Source organism: Plectrocnemia conspersa, unplaced genomic scaffold (assembly GCF_051122295.1).
Source record: "Plectrocnemia conspersa isolate PC_06_02 unplaced genomic scaffold, ASM5112229v1 ptg000009l, whole genome shotgun sequence".
NCBI classification, from domain to species: Eukaryota; Metazoa; Arthropoda; class Insecta; order Trichoptera; family Polycentropodidae; genus Plectrocnemia; species Plectrocnemia conspersa.
This window is the reverse complement of record NW_028277173.1, coordinates 16,495,489-16,511,660: the sequence shown is the minus strand read 5'-3', so window position 1 is coordinate 16,511,660 and position 16,172 is coordinate 16,495,489. Positions and strand designations below refer to the sequence as shown.

At 29.4% G+C, this 16,172-nt stretch overlaps 1 protein-coding gene across 4 annotated transcripts in view; it reads left to right on the top strand.

Annotated features, from left to right (window-relative positions):
- tup (LIM1_Isl and LIM2_Isl domain-containing protein tup) overlaps nucleotides 1–16,087 on the top strand; it is a 39,481-nt gene extending 23,394 nt beyond the window's left edge. The window contains exons 3-10 of one of the 4 annotated variants that reach the window (XM_088193281.1): nucleotides 2,278–2,467; nucleotides 7,233–7,363; nucleotides 7,437–7,601; nucleotides 12,281–12,406; nucleotides 12,916–13,054; nucleotides 13,144–13,306; nucleotides 14,821–15,042; nucleotides 15,115–16,087. In XM_088193281.1, coding sequence (XP_088049407.1) covers nucleotides 2,278–2,467; nucleotides 7,233–7,363; nucleotides 7,437–7,601; nucleotides 12,281–12,406; nucleotides 12,916–13,054; nucleotides 13,144–13,306; nucleotides 14,821–15,042; nucleotides 15,115–15,261 — 1,283 coding nt within the window. In that variant the 3' untranslated portion in view covers nucleotides 15,262–16,087. The remainder of the gene's footprint in view (nucleotides 1–2,277; nucleotides 2,468–7,232; nucleotides 7,364–7,436; nucleotides 7,602–12,280; nucleotides 12,407–12,915; nucleotides 13,055–13,143; nucleotides 13,307–14,820; nucleotides 15,043–15,114) is intronic. The other 3 variants (XM_088193282.1, XM_088193284.1, XM_088193283.1) reach the window with 3 other exon arrangements.
- Nucleotides 16,088–16,172: the final 85 nt, after the last annotated feature.

The window sequence follows — 16,172 nt, the reverse complement described above, 5'->3', positions numbered from 1 at the left end:
AAGCCTATTTTTACAGCTCGTTATTTTTTTATATTATAAAAAAGTCGCCCTCGCTTCGTTGGCGTATATTTTTTAATGAGTCAACTCCCGAGTAGGCCCTCGCTTACGCTGTCGTCATCTCTTCGATTGCGATACAAAAGAAAAGGATGTGGATATGTTTATCAGGTCCGCGAGACTGTGTCCGCGAGAGGCGCTGCTGTGTCAGCCCCGCCCCTCTGTGGTGGGGGATTAAAATGTAAACCCGACGCGAATATCAATGAAAAATTATAGCACAAAAAAGTGTCCAGGGAATAACAACCTTTTTATTTAGGTACTTAAATTAATTTAATTAATTAGTTGAGTAAAACTCTACTTGTTAAGCTTTGTAGCAGTAAGCGTCTAAGGAAATGGATAACTAGTGGTTTCTCATTGCTTTCTGTATTTATTTGTAGAAATTGCTATCGTTTTTAAGGTTGTAAGAAGAAGCTTCTTATATACACTGTAATTATCTGGACTTGGTTCCACTATTACTATTTTTTATCTACTTATGAAATTTATTGCTATAATTATAAATTATTTATATTCACATATTAACATTTGCTCTCAATAGACAACCTACAAATCTAAGATAAATTATTATTACTAATTTTTATTTAAACAATATGCAATTTATAAAATTAATAATGTTCTCAAAAAACTAAAATAAAAATTTATTTAATAGAAAACTGTATAATAAAAAATATTAATCACAATACAATTTCTATTATTCATATATTTAAAACAATATTTTATTTTTGCAAAATGTTTTCATTAGAAACATAAATATTTTAAAAATATATTAAAGAAAAAGTGCAACAGTCATGGTTTTTCCAATTTACCATTTTTAAATTTGACTAATGCACAAATTGTAATTTTTTTTAAGAATAGTCAGTAATTTATAAATTAAATTAGATTATATAAATAAGTTTGAAGTAGTTAAATTATTAATAAGTAACTTTTTAATATTATTTATTAAAATAATATCAACAAGTTACTTATTTATTACATACAGATTTTGTATAAAGTAATATGTGGCATATTTTATAAGCAAATCTTAATATTAAACGGTCAGTAAAACTCCTATTGAATTATCTAAAATAGTTCATTTTTTCATTACCTGCAGAGACTAATATTCGTAGGAATATGTGTGATTCCCAAAATGTACTATAAAAATATTTCATTTTATGTATATCGTACTACGTTAAAATATAAATATTCGGTTAAAATATAACTATTTAAATTTAGTTTTAAAATATAGCATTTTATATTAAAATCAGACGCTTCATAACTTTATAATTAAATTTCATATAATTATTAACTAACTTTTTATTTAACTTAAGCTACAGACCAAACGATACAAGTTATAATATAATTATATTATAAATACTTTTTATTTTTATTAGTCTTCTCATAAAAATAACAGTAAAAATAAGATAAAATGCTATAATAAAGTAATGTTAGTTATGATTATATATGTAAAAAATATCATACATAATTATAAGTTAATTATTTTATAGAAAGGATCAAAAACTGGGAATTATATTATTTTTCGTTATGAAGTAATTATAAAATTTTCTATTTTTATTTGTGCTCCTTTTCTTTTCACATTCACAATTTTCATTAATTCATCGGTATTATACTATTTTCAGACATTTTACAGTAGGCATATAGTGATTTTTTTGAGTTATGTGTAAGACATAAATATTATAACTAAAGCAGTGGTCTCCAAAATGGAGTAGATGAGTCGATAATTGGGGAACGACCAAAGAAAAGATGATTTTTTTCCAGAAGAATAGCATGAAATGTGCAATCAAAGCAAATTTTAACCAATAAAATAGCTTAATATTTAAATATGATCAAGAATGATTTGCAAAAGTGTCTAAGGCAGTGAATGGTGATATTGCATAATATTCATTAATTTATCATCAAAATAAAAAGGCTATAAGATAAGACAACGTATTTTAATAAGTAGTTTATACGTATATATATTAAAACGAAAATTGCTTGAATTTGAGCTTGTTAAACTTCCAGACTTCTAGAACCAATTAATCACTTAAGTTGCAGACTTATTATATTTCTTAGCACTATTTATAAACAAATATTTTTTATACGAAGATAAAAATTAATATTTTTTATAAAATTAGCACATTTTAAATATAGTTTTTGTGGATTAGGGAGAAGTAAAATATTTATTATAAGAATTAAAAATAATTATAATATGTATCTTTGCAATGAACAATGTTTTTCTTTGCTTTGCAGAAAAATTGCGACTCTCATTGTGCGTCGGTTGTGGAGGCCAAATCCACGACCAGTACATCCTGAGGGTTGCTCCCGACCTGGAGTGGCACGCGGCGTGCCTCAAATGCCAAGAGTGCCGCCAGTTCTTAGACGAATCGTGTACGTGCTTCGTCAGGGACGGCAAAACCTACTGCAAAAGAGATTATACGAGGTAACGCAAAAAATTAAAAACCTAATTAAATTTCAGCACGCCATTTAAAAAATACTCTGGGCATAGAAATTATTAATACCTAATAGAAAATGCCACAGTGGCCTTCCGTGCGATTTGATTAAAATTATTAGATTCTGATCGATCGTGTTTGGCGAAATGTTAATAATGACACGAAGCATAATTTAACGATGAACATTTTATGCGAATCAACAATATAAAATAAGTAATTGAGCAACTTTATATACTATTTTTAAAATACATTACTGCATAATTTTGATATTGTTAACGCCAGTTTACGGCCATCTGTGTTTTTAACCCATGAGCAGAAAACATTCGAAACAAATTGTCTCGCTCGGTTCGCTCGCGAATCTCTATTTTATGGCTCATCCATATAATGCCTTATAAATGGGGTACATTTATAAAGTCAAAGTCTACCCTTATGCATGGCGATGGCGATTCTGTCTCTCTTTCTCCTTTATAGCTTATCGCCCAAAAGTCTCTCCCCTTTCGTCATATTTACCGCCCCTCTAGCTTTCGTACTTGCGCCAGCTATAACACAATTCGTTCATATTTCCTACCATTTCAAAACCAAAGGTTGTTAATTTTTTATTTTTATATTTATATACAGATATACATACTAATATATATAAATTAACGCTAAAATAGGTTGTTATTTTGGTAAGCGTTGCGTAGTATCATTTTTCAATTAGATTTATTAGCACGTCAGATACTAACGCATACGAGAATAGATCAAATTTGTAAATTTATTTTATCGTATTGTCTTAGACAGGAATTGTGTGGATTGATTTATTTATATATTTTCGCACGCGTGCTGAACGTGAAACATGTCTGTATGTTTATTGAAAAATACTAATAGATGATGCTTCTTCTCAAGAATTCTTTCTCAAAAAATTCTCGAAAAAAAACTTGCTTCTCGTCTCACGATAAGTACTTTTTACATGTAATTATTAAAATATCAAAACTTAATTTTAAAACAACATAAAATTTAAATTAAAATAATAAAACAGTTTTGGGTTCGATTAAAACGAATTGTTTATGCATTAATGTACGGTAAATATTTTCTTTGGAAAAGGATTCGTTGCAGAAGAGAGTTATTCATAAGGTGTTCACTATTTGCACCTAATCTGTTCAACAATAATGCACAAACAATTCGTTTTATGGAACAATTATTTTATATATTGTTTATTTAAATTACACTCGTGCTAATCATACATTAAACTTTTTTCGATATTAATCATATCCAAGGGATCGGAATTAGTGATGTATATAATTAAAATTCCGATTGATTGCCTCATATTAGGTTGTTCTAATGAGTTAAGTGCGATACAAACACATACAAAATAGTTTATTAAAACGTATATAATATACCCAATAATTCCAGCAGAAGTCAGTTGAAAAAGTATTAAACTTGTAATCCATACCCTAGTAAGTCCACCGTGTAACTACTTCATCCTGAAAAAGTGACGATACTTTAAAAATATTTTTAATTTATCTGGTTATTTTCTTTCTATAGTACTTTCAACGTGCAACGGTTTTATCTTCTGGTTAATATTAGACTTATTGCAGTACTTTTAATGACAATAAGGTTGTCAAATATGAATAACTATTATTTAATATGTGATATTTACATAAAGTATTTATTTAAATGGTAGGAGCAAAATGGCATTTTTAAATGATTTCTAATAAAAGTGATGTGAAAGTATATATACTTATACGTAAAAAGAAAAATGATAAACTAGATAAATACGTTCTCTATTATTGTATGCCTTAAAAGTTCATAATAATTAAACTTTAACTAAGGGAGATTCTTAAGTATTTTAATATTTATTAAAAGTAGTGTTGGTGTTAATTATATTACTTTAAAATAAATATTAGGATAATATAGAAGATTAGACTAATACGTAGAGACATTTCACAATATTTCAATAAAATCATGAAAGATAATAAAAGTAAAACTTATTTATTTTAACGCGATATGATTAATAAGATATCCCAAAAATATAATACAATTACATACTTTTTTTGAAAAGCATATTCCTAATAATTTCTATTAAAACTATATTTTTCTATAAGCTGTCATTACACAAAAAATTATCAAAATCATCGGAAAAAGCAGAAAAAAACTAACCATTATTTTCCCGTTTAGTGCCATATGGCTATTTGCTTCTACCAAAAATGGGGATGTTTCATATGCTCAACATTTGAGAAGCGCTGACTTTTGCCGCCGCTCGTCTTCGGTCCCTTTCCCTCCATCGATTTCTTTGGCCATCCTATGGTGTCGTGACCCGCCTGCTCGCACTAACGGGAGGTTCTCGGTTGCATGTAGACCCAAGCGTGGGGCTAATGTGTAATCAAGGTAAAAGCTTTTTTCTCATAGCACGCGATGGCAATGGCGGACAGGGGTCGACAACATTGCAATTATTCTATGCTCGTGCGCGCGGTCTGCGTTACCGCACAAAGAGTCTGCGGTACGCGACACATGTGGTGTTTTACTTTTTTCAATTTGTATGTAAACAATGATAATACACCATCATAAGTGACATAGGATCATAATCTTATTCAATGCACATAATTTCACAGAAGCACGTTTTAAATATTTGATTACGCGTAATTTATTTAAATTTTACAATTTATATCGAGGCTATATTGCTGTTTAATATTGATAAATATTTATTTAAATCAGAATCTAATAATTACGTACAGAAATTGTATTCTGTCTGTTAATTTATTTTAAAATGTCTTTGCTTTATATTCGAGTATGATGCTATTTAATTATAAAATACATAGACTAATATAATATTTTTTTTTAATTTTAGAATATTTATAAAATAAAATAAAAACAAATTTTTTGGACTAAGAAGGTATCGTCTGTGTCGATTCAATGTATGCTCCACTGAATAAAAGTTTAAGTGAAAGCTCTAACCGATCAACTTTTGTGGCATGTATACGGTCAAGAAAAATAAATTAGATCAACAAATTTCCTTGACCAATCACTGATGATTTAAGAACAGTTTTTTATCTGATATTATATTATTATAATATTTTAGCTGTTTAGTAAGTGCGTTGTCCTGAGTTGCACAAATGCAATTTCAAGTACATGCTAGCCATTTTTTAATTGTTTGAAGTTAATTATTAATTCCGTTCACAATATATCCCGTTTTAAAATAATTTCCCCAAAAGGAGATACATAGCTGGTCCATACTCCAATATTTATTTTATCCAAGCTCAAAGATCTATGGTATAAATACCCGAAAAACGTAGTGTAAAATCCTATTAGTATCTTTCTATCATGTCTAAGGGATCGCATTAGTGATTAGTATATAATTATATTTTTCCTATCACACGGATGAATATCGTGACTAATAATTTAAATCAAGCTAAGCCGTATATATTCGGTATTTAAATTATTTAATAATAAGCTCATAAATACATATACAAAAAAATAATAAATAAAAAAATCATAAAATATTAAAATTAAATTATACAAAAAGACCAGCTCCTCTTAGCTGACAATAAATAGATCAATGTGCAACTATCATTAGAAGTGGACGCGATCATGTTTCTCAAAGACGTTCCGAAACCCAAAACTGAATAGAAGTAGATTTTTTGGCAGCTTACAGAAATGCTTAGCGCCTTCCAATTTCTGCGAGAACTGTATCCCAACGCTCTTAAAAGAAAGAAAAAAATCTCGAGTACCTTATCAGTTTTACGATTTAGTTATTCGATAAATACATATATCATATAAATCAGCTTATGTTGTTACTTAAAATGTATAAGTCGGTGGCTTGATTCGAATCCCATATGGGCACTAGTGTTTTTTTTTAATTTCTATCGTTCTGAAAGATCAAGGTCAGATCAGAAAGATTAATATATAATTATAATACCGATCGATCATCACATATTAGGTTTTCCTTGATTTTCCTGATTTCACAAATTAATAGTGTAATGTTGAAACAAAATAAAATCAAGCTGTAACAGTAGTTAATACTTAATAAAATATATGTCATTGATTTCTATATAGTGTCTCACTACTTAATAGTTGTTGATTGTGTTTATATTGTTGTAATGCATTAGGCTAACGCCTCTCATATTTAAATGATAGATTAATAATAAATAAATAAAATTTATGCTTTATATAACTTTATATAAAATATTTTTACTCATTACTATTTTATAATAAAAAAATATATGACGTAAAATAAACAATTTATCTAAAATAATTTGACTTAAAGTTGAATCAAATAATAATATGAAATTAATAGATCATTATTGTGTTTATCTTTCTAAATAATACCACCAGTACATCATCTATTGCTATTTAATCTATGGAATCCTATAGTCAATGTTTATTTAATATATTGATCCTATATATTTAAAGAATTATAGGTATACACGTCATATTTATCAATATTTATTTATATCTATGTACAGATTTTTTACACACGTTACAAAGATAACATAATATAAATAAATAACACAAACCATAGTACGATAGTAGGTAACTTACGGACATTTAAAATATTATATTATATTTTATAACATTGTCTAAGTCAGCTGCTTTTTCTCACAGTGAAGATGTGTTTGCTTTGCCATTTCGTTTCCGTTGTCATAGAGTAGACCCTTTCGGTCTTTGCCAACTGAGCTAACAAAGTAACCCTATATCCAAAACACGGTCCAGGGTTAAACGAACCCCGTGCGAATCAACCCCATCGTTTTTCACACATGCGTTGTTTTCGACTTTCAGATTATTTGGAACTAAGTGCGACAAATGCGGAGCCTCCTTCAGCAAAAACGACTTCGTCATGAGAGCAAAAACGAAGATATACCACATAGACTGTTTTAGATGTTGCGCGTGTGCTAAACAACTCATACCTGGTAAATATAAATTATATGCATACAATAGGTAATTTTATAATATGTATCTATAATATATATATTATTGAATTAGGTGATGAATTCGCGTTAAGAGAAGGCGGCGCTTTATATTGCAAAGAAGATCACGAAGCTGGAGAAAGATCTACATCTACAGCAGCCGGTAGAGAATCTAATAACAACACTAGCTTAAGTAACAATAATCATTCGACAGGACCCCAAGAATTGGCGTCAATGTCAGGTGAGATTTTTTTCGTAATGAACGCGGCGATGAAGATATCTTCTATGATAAAAATCGCAATCGCTATTATAGATATTATTATATATACATATATATATATATATATATTAGTTATTGTGTACAGTCGAAAATTGCAATCTGTTCGAACACAAATAAATTGTTATCTAGAGCCACTCGAACCGAGTCGGTTCGGTTCTTTTGATGTGTCGGCCTTTCGGTTTGATTCTTTTTTATTTTGAGAAACGACAATCGCTATACAAGGCGGCACGCCATACAAAAAAGAGTGATGATCACTGATAACGAATTTCGCGTGTACCGATTCGGTGATAATAGAGCGTGTGATAGCGGCGAATGGAAGCCGGGTAAAAATACGATTCTAATACAAAGATTTTGATTAATAATATTAAATATTCATCTAGCTAATAATACAATAAAAATGAAAAAATCATTTTCTTAAATCTTGTTTTTCACGCTTTACGTCATATTTTTAAATTTTGCAGTCAAGTGATATAATTTTTTATTTAAAAAAATCTCACTGCGCGACTTTGTAAATATTATTTTGAAGCAGCGCCGTATGTGTTAAAAGTTACCACAATTAATTATTTATTCATCCATTTAATTATAAACTTTATATTTTTAAAATAATATATTTAATTAAATTTTAAAATATATAACATAAAAATCCATGTAATTTGTATCTGTGTAATAGGCAAAATTTATTGTATAATATACGAGTTACTATCAATCTGAATGGCATAAGTAATTCGTAGTAGTGTGATTAATATTTACTCTGAAACTGATCTTCACTATAAAGAATAACTGTTGTGATATCTTGCTACAGAAACATCGCTCTTTCGTAGTTATCTCGTAATCATATAACAATAACAGCGAAATAAAGTTCTCGCAATTCTTCATTATATTTTAGAATAATATGTACATTTTTTTGTTATAAATATAACTTCTATATCCACTTATGAATTTATTTAATAATGGTTTCACTACAGTATTACGTGTATGCAATACACCAATAATAACTATTATAAAATGGAATGAAATTAAAAAAATATGCAGCAAATAATACTTGAGATACATATACATTAAATAATTTTATTTTTATTTTAACAACATAAAACCGAGAACAGCTATTTATTTATATGTTTAAAAAATGAGAAACTTAAAAAAAACCAATGATAAGCTTTTGCCAAATAATCCATTAAAAAATAAAACTATCGTATATAGACAAATATAATTAACATGTATGTTTTATATATATATATGGTGCAAATAATATTCTAGATACCAAATTAAATGATATTATATTATTTCAATATTAATAATACATAACTGAGAACCTTTTTGCTATATTCTTAATTTAGACAAACTATAAAGAAATTATTTGAAAACAGTTTAATTAGTTTAAATACATATTTATATTGTAGAAATTAAAAAATGTACGATTTTTTTTATGATGCTTTTCGACAAATACTCCATAAAAAATACAACTATTGTTTATAAGGACGGAACAGCGTAATCCGTAACGTCTTAGACTAATAACTCTGAGGTTCCGGGTTCAAGTCCCGGCAGCGGCACTCGAATTTTTATTTATAAAATGTGCTATTATTAAAAAACCGGGCCCCGGCTGCAGTGACATAAATTAATTTTATTAATTTGTAATCAATAATATAAATGTCAGAAATTCCCAGACTTTTAGTCTGGTAGATAATGTAGGTATTCATTATGTCCGATTGACTTACTCAGTTGGTACAGATTTGCCCGTTGTAACGCATTGGGCTTACGCCTGTCATGTTACAACAGAAGATTTACTCAAAATAAATAAATATAAATTAAAGCAGTCAAATGTAATAAACACGTATTTTTTATATGTATGAGGCAAATAATATTATTCTAAATACTAAATTAAATAATCATATTTTAATTTTAATAAGACATGGCCAAGAATAGCTTTTTATTCATATTTTTTATTTAGAAAAACTTTAAATAAATAATTTTAAAAAAATTGTGCAAAAACATATAGATATTAAAGAAATAAAAAAAAGTCTAAAGACAGTACTAAAAAAATCAATATCAATGTTAACAGTTCTACTTTTATTTTTTACGAAGCAATGAGCTACTTTTTAAAATGTGAATTATTTGGCGAACTTTTACTATTTTAGAAACATTTTTATCATTTCACATTTTGGCTAACACAATTATTAACATTTTAACTCACAGATAAAACCGCGAAGATAATTGTTTTGAGGCGCCACGTATGTTTTTGATATGTTATTTATTTTTATTTGTTACTATACAATTCATAAATTTGTTCACGCAGTGCAAAAACTATAGATGCTTCATTTATCAATCGCAAAGATTTATTTTAGCTATGCAGCACAAAAATTTAAGATTTTGGTTAAAATGCGAGAGACTGATAATTATTAACCATTTTGTGATTTGTCTGGCAATGAATCAATATACAAAAATGTTCTCACTAAAACATGTGCTATAAAAAACATAGACCATATTTTTAATCTAAAGACTTTCTAATTATTTTTAAGCAAAATCATCCCGCTCTTAGATTTGTTTTTGTAAAAAAAAATGAGATTAAAAATCGCTTTTTTTACTTTAGAGTCTAATATTAAAACAATTAATGGTTTACTGTAAGCTATAATATCTTATTTCTGCTTTGTATAGTCTGAATTTCAACAAAACTGAACGTTAAAAATTATATGTTCACATTAAATCAAAATTTTACTGTTCTAATGGAGGCGCAGTAATTGCCTCGAATAATTATAATAAAAAATATATATCTATATATTTTATTTTCAATCGTTAAAAAATACGCTCCTATAAAATCAAGCTTTAATCGTGACTTTTATAAAAGCATAAGTATAAATATTTTAGGCTTTTTAATCATATTGTATTACTTAACTAAATAATCAAAAATAATCGATTGTCTTGAATATTACTTTAAAATGCCTCTTTTCTCTTTTTATTCCGATCAATATACTATTAAAAAAAGAAAAAGTAAATATAAAAATTCCCTTCTAGAAAATTACAACACTGTAAAACTTTTAATTCTATAGAATTCCATCAGAAAGGAAAGTATATAGGCGATCAATATAAGTTTAAAATAAATTATATTATAATTTTAATCTCACTTCTTTTCTAAAACATTTTTTCGTCATTATAGTATCTGGAAGTCCTAAAATAAACATTCTATACTTTAATCTTGCAAATTGAAAATGCGAATTGAGGCCGAGCGGGGTTGGAAAAGGCGACGTGAAAAATTGTCGCTCGGCGACATTGCTACACGAACTTGTTGACCAAATAGCCATTGCAAATATTTGTCACTTAGGCGATTGCTCCTCCCGCGAGCGTGCAAACAGTAATGAGATACTGAACGAACCGTTCGATTGGTTGACGAGTGCAGAGACGGATTTTCGCAACAAATGCATCAGGCGCCAGAGTGAGAGACCTTCGCTTTGGTTTTGGTTGAGAAAAAAAATTAGCACTATCACGCTTTACGTGACTGCCATTGAGATTAGTTGAAAACTTTTGCAAATTTAAATATGCGTCATCGGAAAAAAATGAGTCAGGGCCGAGTGTTTTTATTGCGACTTTTCCTATATGAAGGTACTCGGAGTTTCCAATTAGGATTGATAATGTTGCGCTGAGCTAATCTCACCTCTCCTTTGTGCCTCTCAATTCTGAATTATACATTTAGTTGCATAATTGGAAGCGGTCATTCAGTCCGGGGGTGCTTTTTTTAAAGCTTAGGTATTACGAGCGGTGCTGAATTTCACACCCTCGCTGAGCCCTTAACCCTTTGACCGAACGCAGAGAGGATTAATATCGAATCATCACAAAGGATCATTTCGTAAATGCTGCGTTAACAATTCAACATATATAGCGCATTATAATTTCCACTGTTAACACACACTCGTATCTTTTAATCCAAGTGCATGTTAACTACACATAAATAAAAGATTTTTACTCAAAATATAGCTGCATTGTGTACCTAATTAATACACTTGAAATTTACATATATTTAATGATATTAAGTGCGCCTCGGCTCAGTGACATAGCTCATTAAAATCCTCACTTTGATTAGCACGGTAATATATTAGCGATGTTTATTTGCGAAGTGAATACGAAACGTCCTCGGTAAGTGTGCACAAATGAATTACGATAACACAGAAGGAGGTGGTCTTCCAAATAAAGAATAAAAAGTACCTGCTTGTTGTGCTTAGCCACTAATGAAAGGGTGAACTTCTCTCTCGCTATTTACTCAACCGAGTATGGCGGCAGACAGACGAAATATTGATTTAAACGCCATACACCCGAGCCCAAAAACCCGATGCCAAAACAAAGTGTTCAATTTGCTAATTAGTTGCGTAGCCGTAGGATACAAAAGTGTGCTCGGGTGCAAATTGAACATAAAACATGTCTGAGTTGGTTCTGATTAACAAATTGCAAATAATAAATAAACAGATTGCATTTCATGTTAGTCTACAATAACATTGACTCAAAGCAGTAATAACTTATGTCGTAGTCTTCCTCCCACACAACACGATCGCCATGCTATACAAAAATATGAAAAAATTCCAATTTTATACCGAAACCTGCCCTTTAATGTTACCAATTGCCATCTAACCAAGTTGTTCTTGTTCCCCGTGTAGACATGGCGATCAAAGAGGAGCCTTGCTCGCCCGTGGAAGACTCCGACGCCGAAGTATCTCGCCACACTGAATCGATTTTGAGCGATTGCCGAGCGGGGAAAAAGCGAAGTCGCGGTCTTCCCAAAGGTCGGCCGCCATATTCTAAATATTTCTTTAAAAAACGTTGTATCTAATCATTATACTAAATGCTCGGTTCGATAAAAACAAGCAGAACAGCCATATGAAAACTCTACTCCCACTCCTGATAAAGCACACGTTACTATTAGCGTTATAATAGCCGTTGAAAGTTTATTTATTAATAAGATTTTCCCAAATAATATATTTATCGGTTTTAATAATCAACATAAATATATATCTCTATATATTAAGAAATCGTTAATAATAAATATTTGTATAATCATTATTTAATAATGCACATGAATGTAAAACATTGCAAAGTTAAATTTATTTAGTTAAAATTAAAAATGGAGATGCGACAAAATGGCGGCGCTTAATGAAATGTTCCGCCAGAGGCGCACTAATTGCCTTGGATATTTATAATAAAAATATATTTTATTATTTGATGATTTAAAAATACTGTATTAAATCATATAATAATAATATTTTTTAATAATATAATTTCTCGTTTCTTCCAGATTCCGAAAGTGAATCCGGATCTCACAAAGGAGGCGCAAGAGGCAAGGGTAACGGATCCGCCAGCGGAGGCTCAGGAGGCGATGGAAAACCGACCAGAGTAAGAACGGTGCTAAACGAAAAGCAGCTACACACCTTAAGGTATTTTTTAGCGATGTTTGATTATAAAATTTAGTTAAGCGAAATCGTTTTTGCGGCACTGTGGCAATTGATAAAAATAATGTTTTCAGGACGTGTTACAATGCGAATCCTCGACCGGACGCGTTAATGAAGGAGCAGTTGGTCGAGATGACGAGCCTTTCGCCGAGGGTCATCAGGGTGTGGTTCCAAAACAAGAGATGCAAAGACAAAAAGAAAACCATCCAAATGAAGCTGCAGATGCAACAAGAAAAAGTGAGTAATTTGCCTGAAATATAGACTAAAAATATATCATTTTTTAAACGTAAAATTTTACACCTAAATTGAAAATTAGGTGTAAAATTTATTAAAAAATAAAGATTGTTAATAATTGCATAAAAAATGTATATTAATTAAATCCTCTTTTGGTTCCACCATTCTGATAAATATGCAATGATACTTTCATATCTCTAAAATAGCAAGTAATCATAAAAAAGCGTACAAAGAATATTCGACAACTTTCTTTGCAAACAAGGTCAGCAAAAACAATACTGATAGGATAGTAAAAGTTTTACAATAAAAAACACAGAGAATATAAACGAACCAGATTAATCTAAAAGATCAAACTATATTTATTATTTGAGTTAATAAATTAAATTACCATAAATTTTATCCACATATAATACATATATTACTTTAATATGTTCAGAAATCACAGTCAGTAGACTGCATCTCATGTATCAAAATATCTATAAAAAAAATCAAATTCTGAGAAGTAATTAAAATTTCAGTGTCAGTGTGAAATTTCGCAGAAAAAATTACACAAGGAAGAAATTTCACATGGGAAAAACTATACAAGGAAAAAATTACATACAATAAATTTCACATTGCAGTAATTTTAAGTTCTCCAGTAACATGCTTAACACTTTTAATGTGCATTTAAAATATCAAAAGCAGAACCAAAAATGTATTTTTTTCATTTTGGTTTGCTATTTTGTATATAGCATGTTACTGGAGAATGTGAAATTAATCCAATGTGAAGTTTATTGCGTGTGTAATTTTGGCTGTAATTTTTTTATCACGCGTACTATTTTTCTTTGTGTAATTATTTCTATGTCTAATTTCTTTCTTGTGTAATTTTTGCTGTGTTATCACGTGTATTTTTTTCCTATGTAAACTTTGTCACACACAAAATATCCCAAATTTTAACACCTTCAAATTTTAACATAATTTGCATAATAATTAATTAAAAATTACAGCGAATACTATTTGAATAGCTACCTAAAAATTAGAGTACCGAATAGTATAAAAGGTCGGAATTCCTAGTACAAAAATCTCAAAACTTAATAATTAAGCATTTTTAAAACTTGAAATATCATATAATATATAATACATTACTGAAATTCAACTGAATTTTTCACAAACATTTAAGACTACACTGCATCTAATAGACTCAGTAATTTAGGATTGCTATTTAATAAAATAATATCCCAAAAATAAATAAGTACTTAGTATTAGAAAAAGAATAATAAAAATGAGTAAAGGAATAATTCGACAAAGACTCGATTCGTTAACGAATTCTGTTCAATTTCTAAATAAAATGAAACATAATCAACATCCATGAGCTCGACAGAATTGCTCTTTTTCCGAAAGATATCGTTACATTTTTATATATGTTATATATTTAAGTTAATTAAAGCATTGCACTAATAAAATATAGCCCTCATATATATTCTCCTATCCCATAAATTGTTTATTATTTTGTCTGACACGTTCCACTAAATGCGCAGTATCTGGCGCAGGAGGGTCGCAAACTTGGCTATGGAGGAATGCAAGGAGTGGCGTTAGTAGCTGGTTCTCCAGTTCGTCACGACTCACCCCTGGGATTGGCACCTCTGGAAGTAACCGCTTATCAACCACCGTGGAAAGCCCTGAGCGACTTCGCCCTGCACACCGACCTAGACCAAGGTGGACCTCCTCACGGACCTGCCTTCCAGCACCTTGTGAATCAAGTAAATAAAACAACAACAAATCATTATGCATGCTTTATATTCCTGAAACTTATTATTTTATTATACTTACAGATGCACGGCTATGACCTAGGAAACATGCATCACCCACCGCCTCCTTTACATCAACCTATGATGCAAGACTCCCTCGTACATCCAGATAGTGCTGATAGTTATGTGACTTATTTGGAAAGCGATGATTCAATTCCGGCCAGTCCCTAACCTATTGTCGTACCTTGGCAATACAACTCAATGGCAACGTGTAATCTCAACTAAAGAAGAAAAAATCCAATCACCGATTATAATACCTCTCGCCTGTTACTATGTGATGATCGATTTCAATGAAAACAAAAGAACAATATTAATATCAATATTTTTTAATTTATTTCACACTAACTCATAATTTTATTCATAAAGTTTAGCCCTGATTTATTTATAGGCGAGAGGTAAAAATACAACATAATTATCTTTGGAGCCATAAACCGAATTCAATAATATCACGAAAGTGTACATCGAATTTAATACTAAATTTCTCCTAATATGATTTATTATTTTTCATTAAACATTAATATAAATGTTCGTCGGAGAGTGGTGTCAAACTTTTAACTAATTAAATAATGTAAATAAATGTGTACCAAATTGTAAATAATGTGAAAATATGTGTGATATATAAAATATCTAAATTAAATCGGAGGGACGAGTCCGTTCATTGTGAGACTTTTTGAGATTAGCTAAACTATGTAATGATGATAAAGATGGCTAAATTAAATAATGTAATAACGATTATGGTAAACGTTGTTATGTAATTTAAAAAAAATACACTTAATATGTTGTACGTAATTCAACATTATGGCATGTACAAATAAATAAACGATTATTTATCGATCAGGGATGTGCATAGTGAATCATGTGTAGTTTATGATATTGTTTTATGAATCGTCTAATACTGATCTTTTTGTATAAGAAAATTTCACATGTTTTCATCATGTTATTTGTGTATTCTATAAGAAATAATTTAAGGAAAAAATAAATTTTAAATAACATTTGATTTGTTCGTTTTATTTAATGATATCTTACCTGCAATAAAATTAGTTCATTACCAAATTCTACTTAATTAAAAAAGACATTAATTA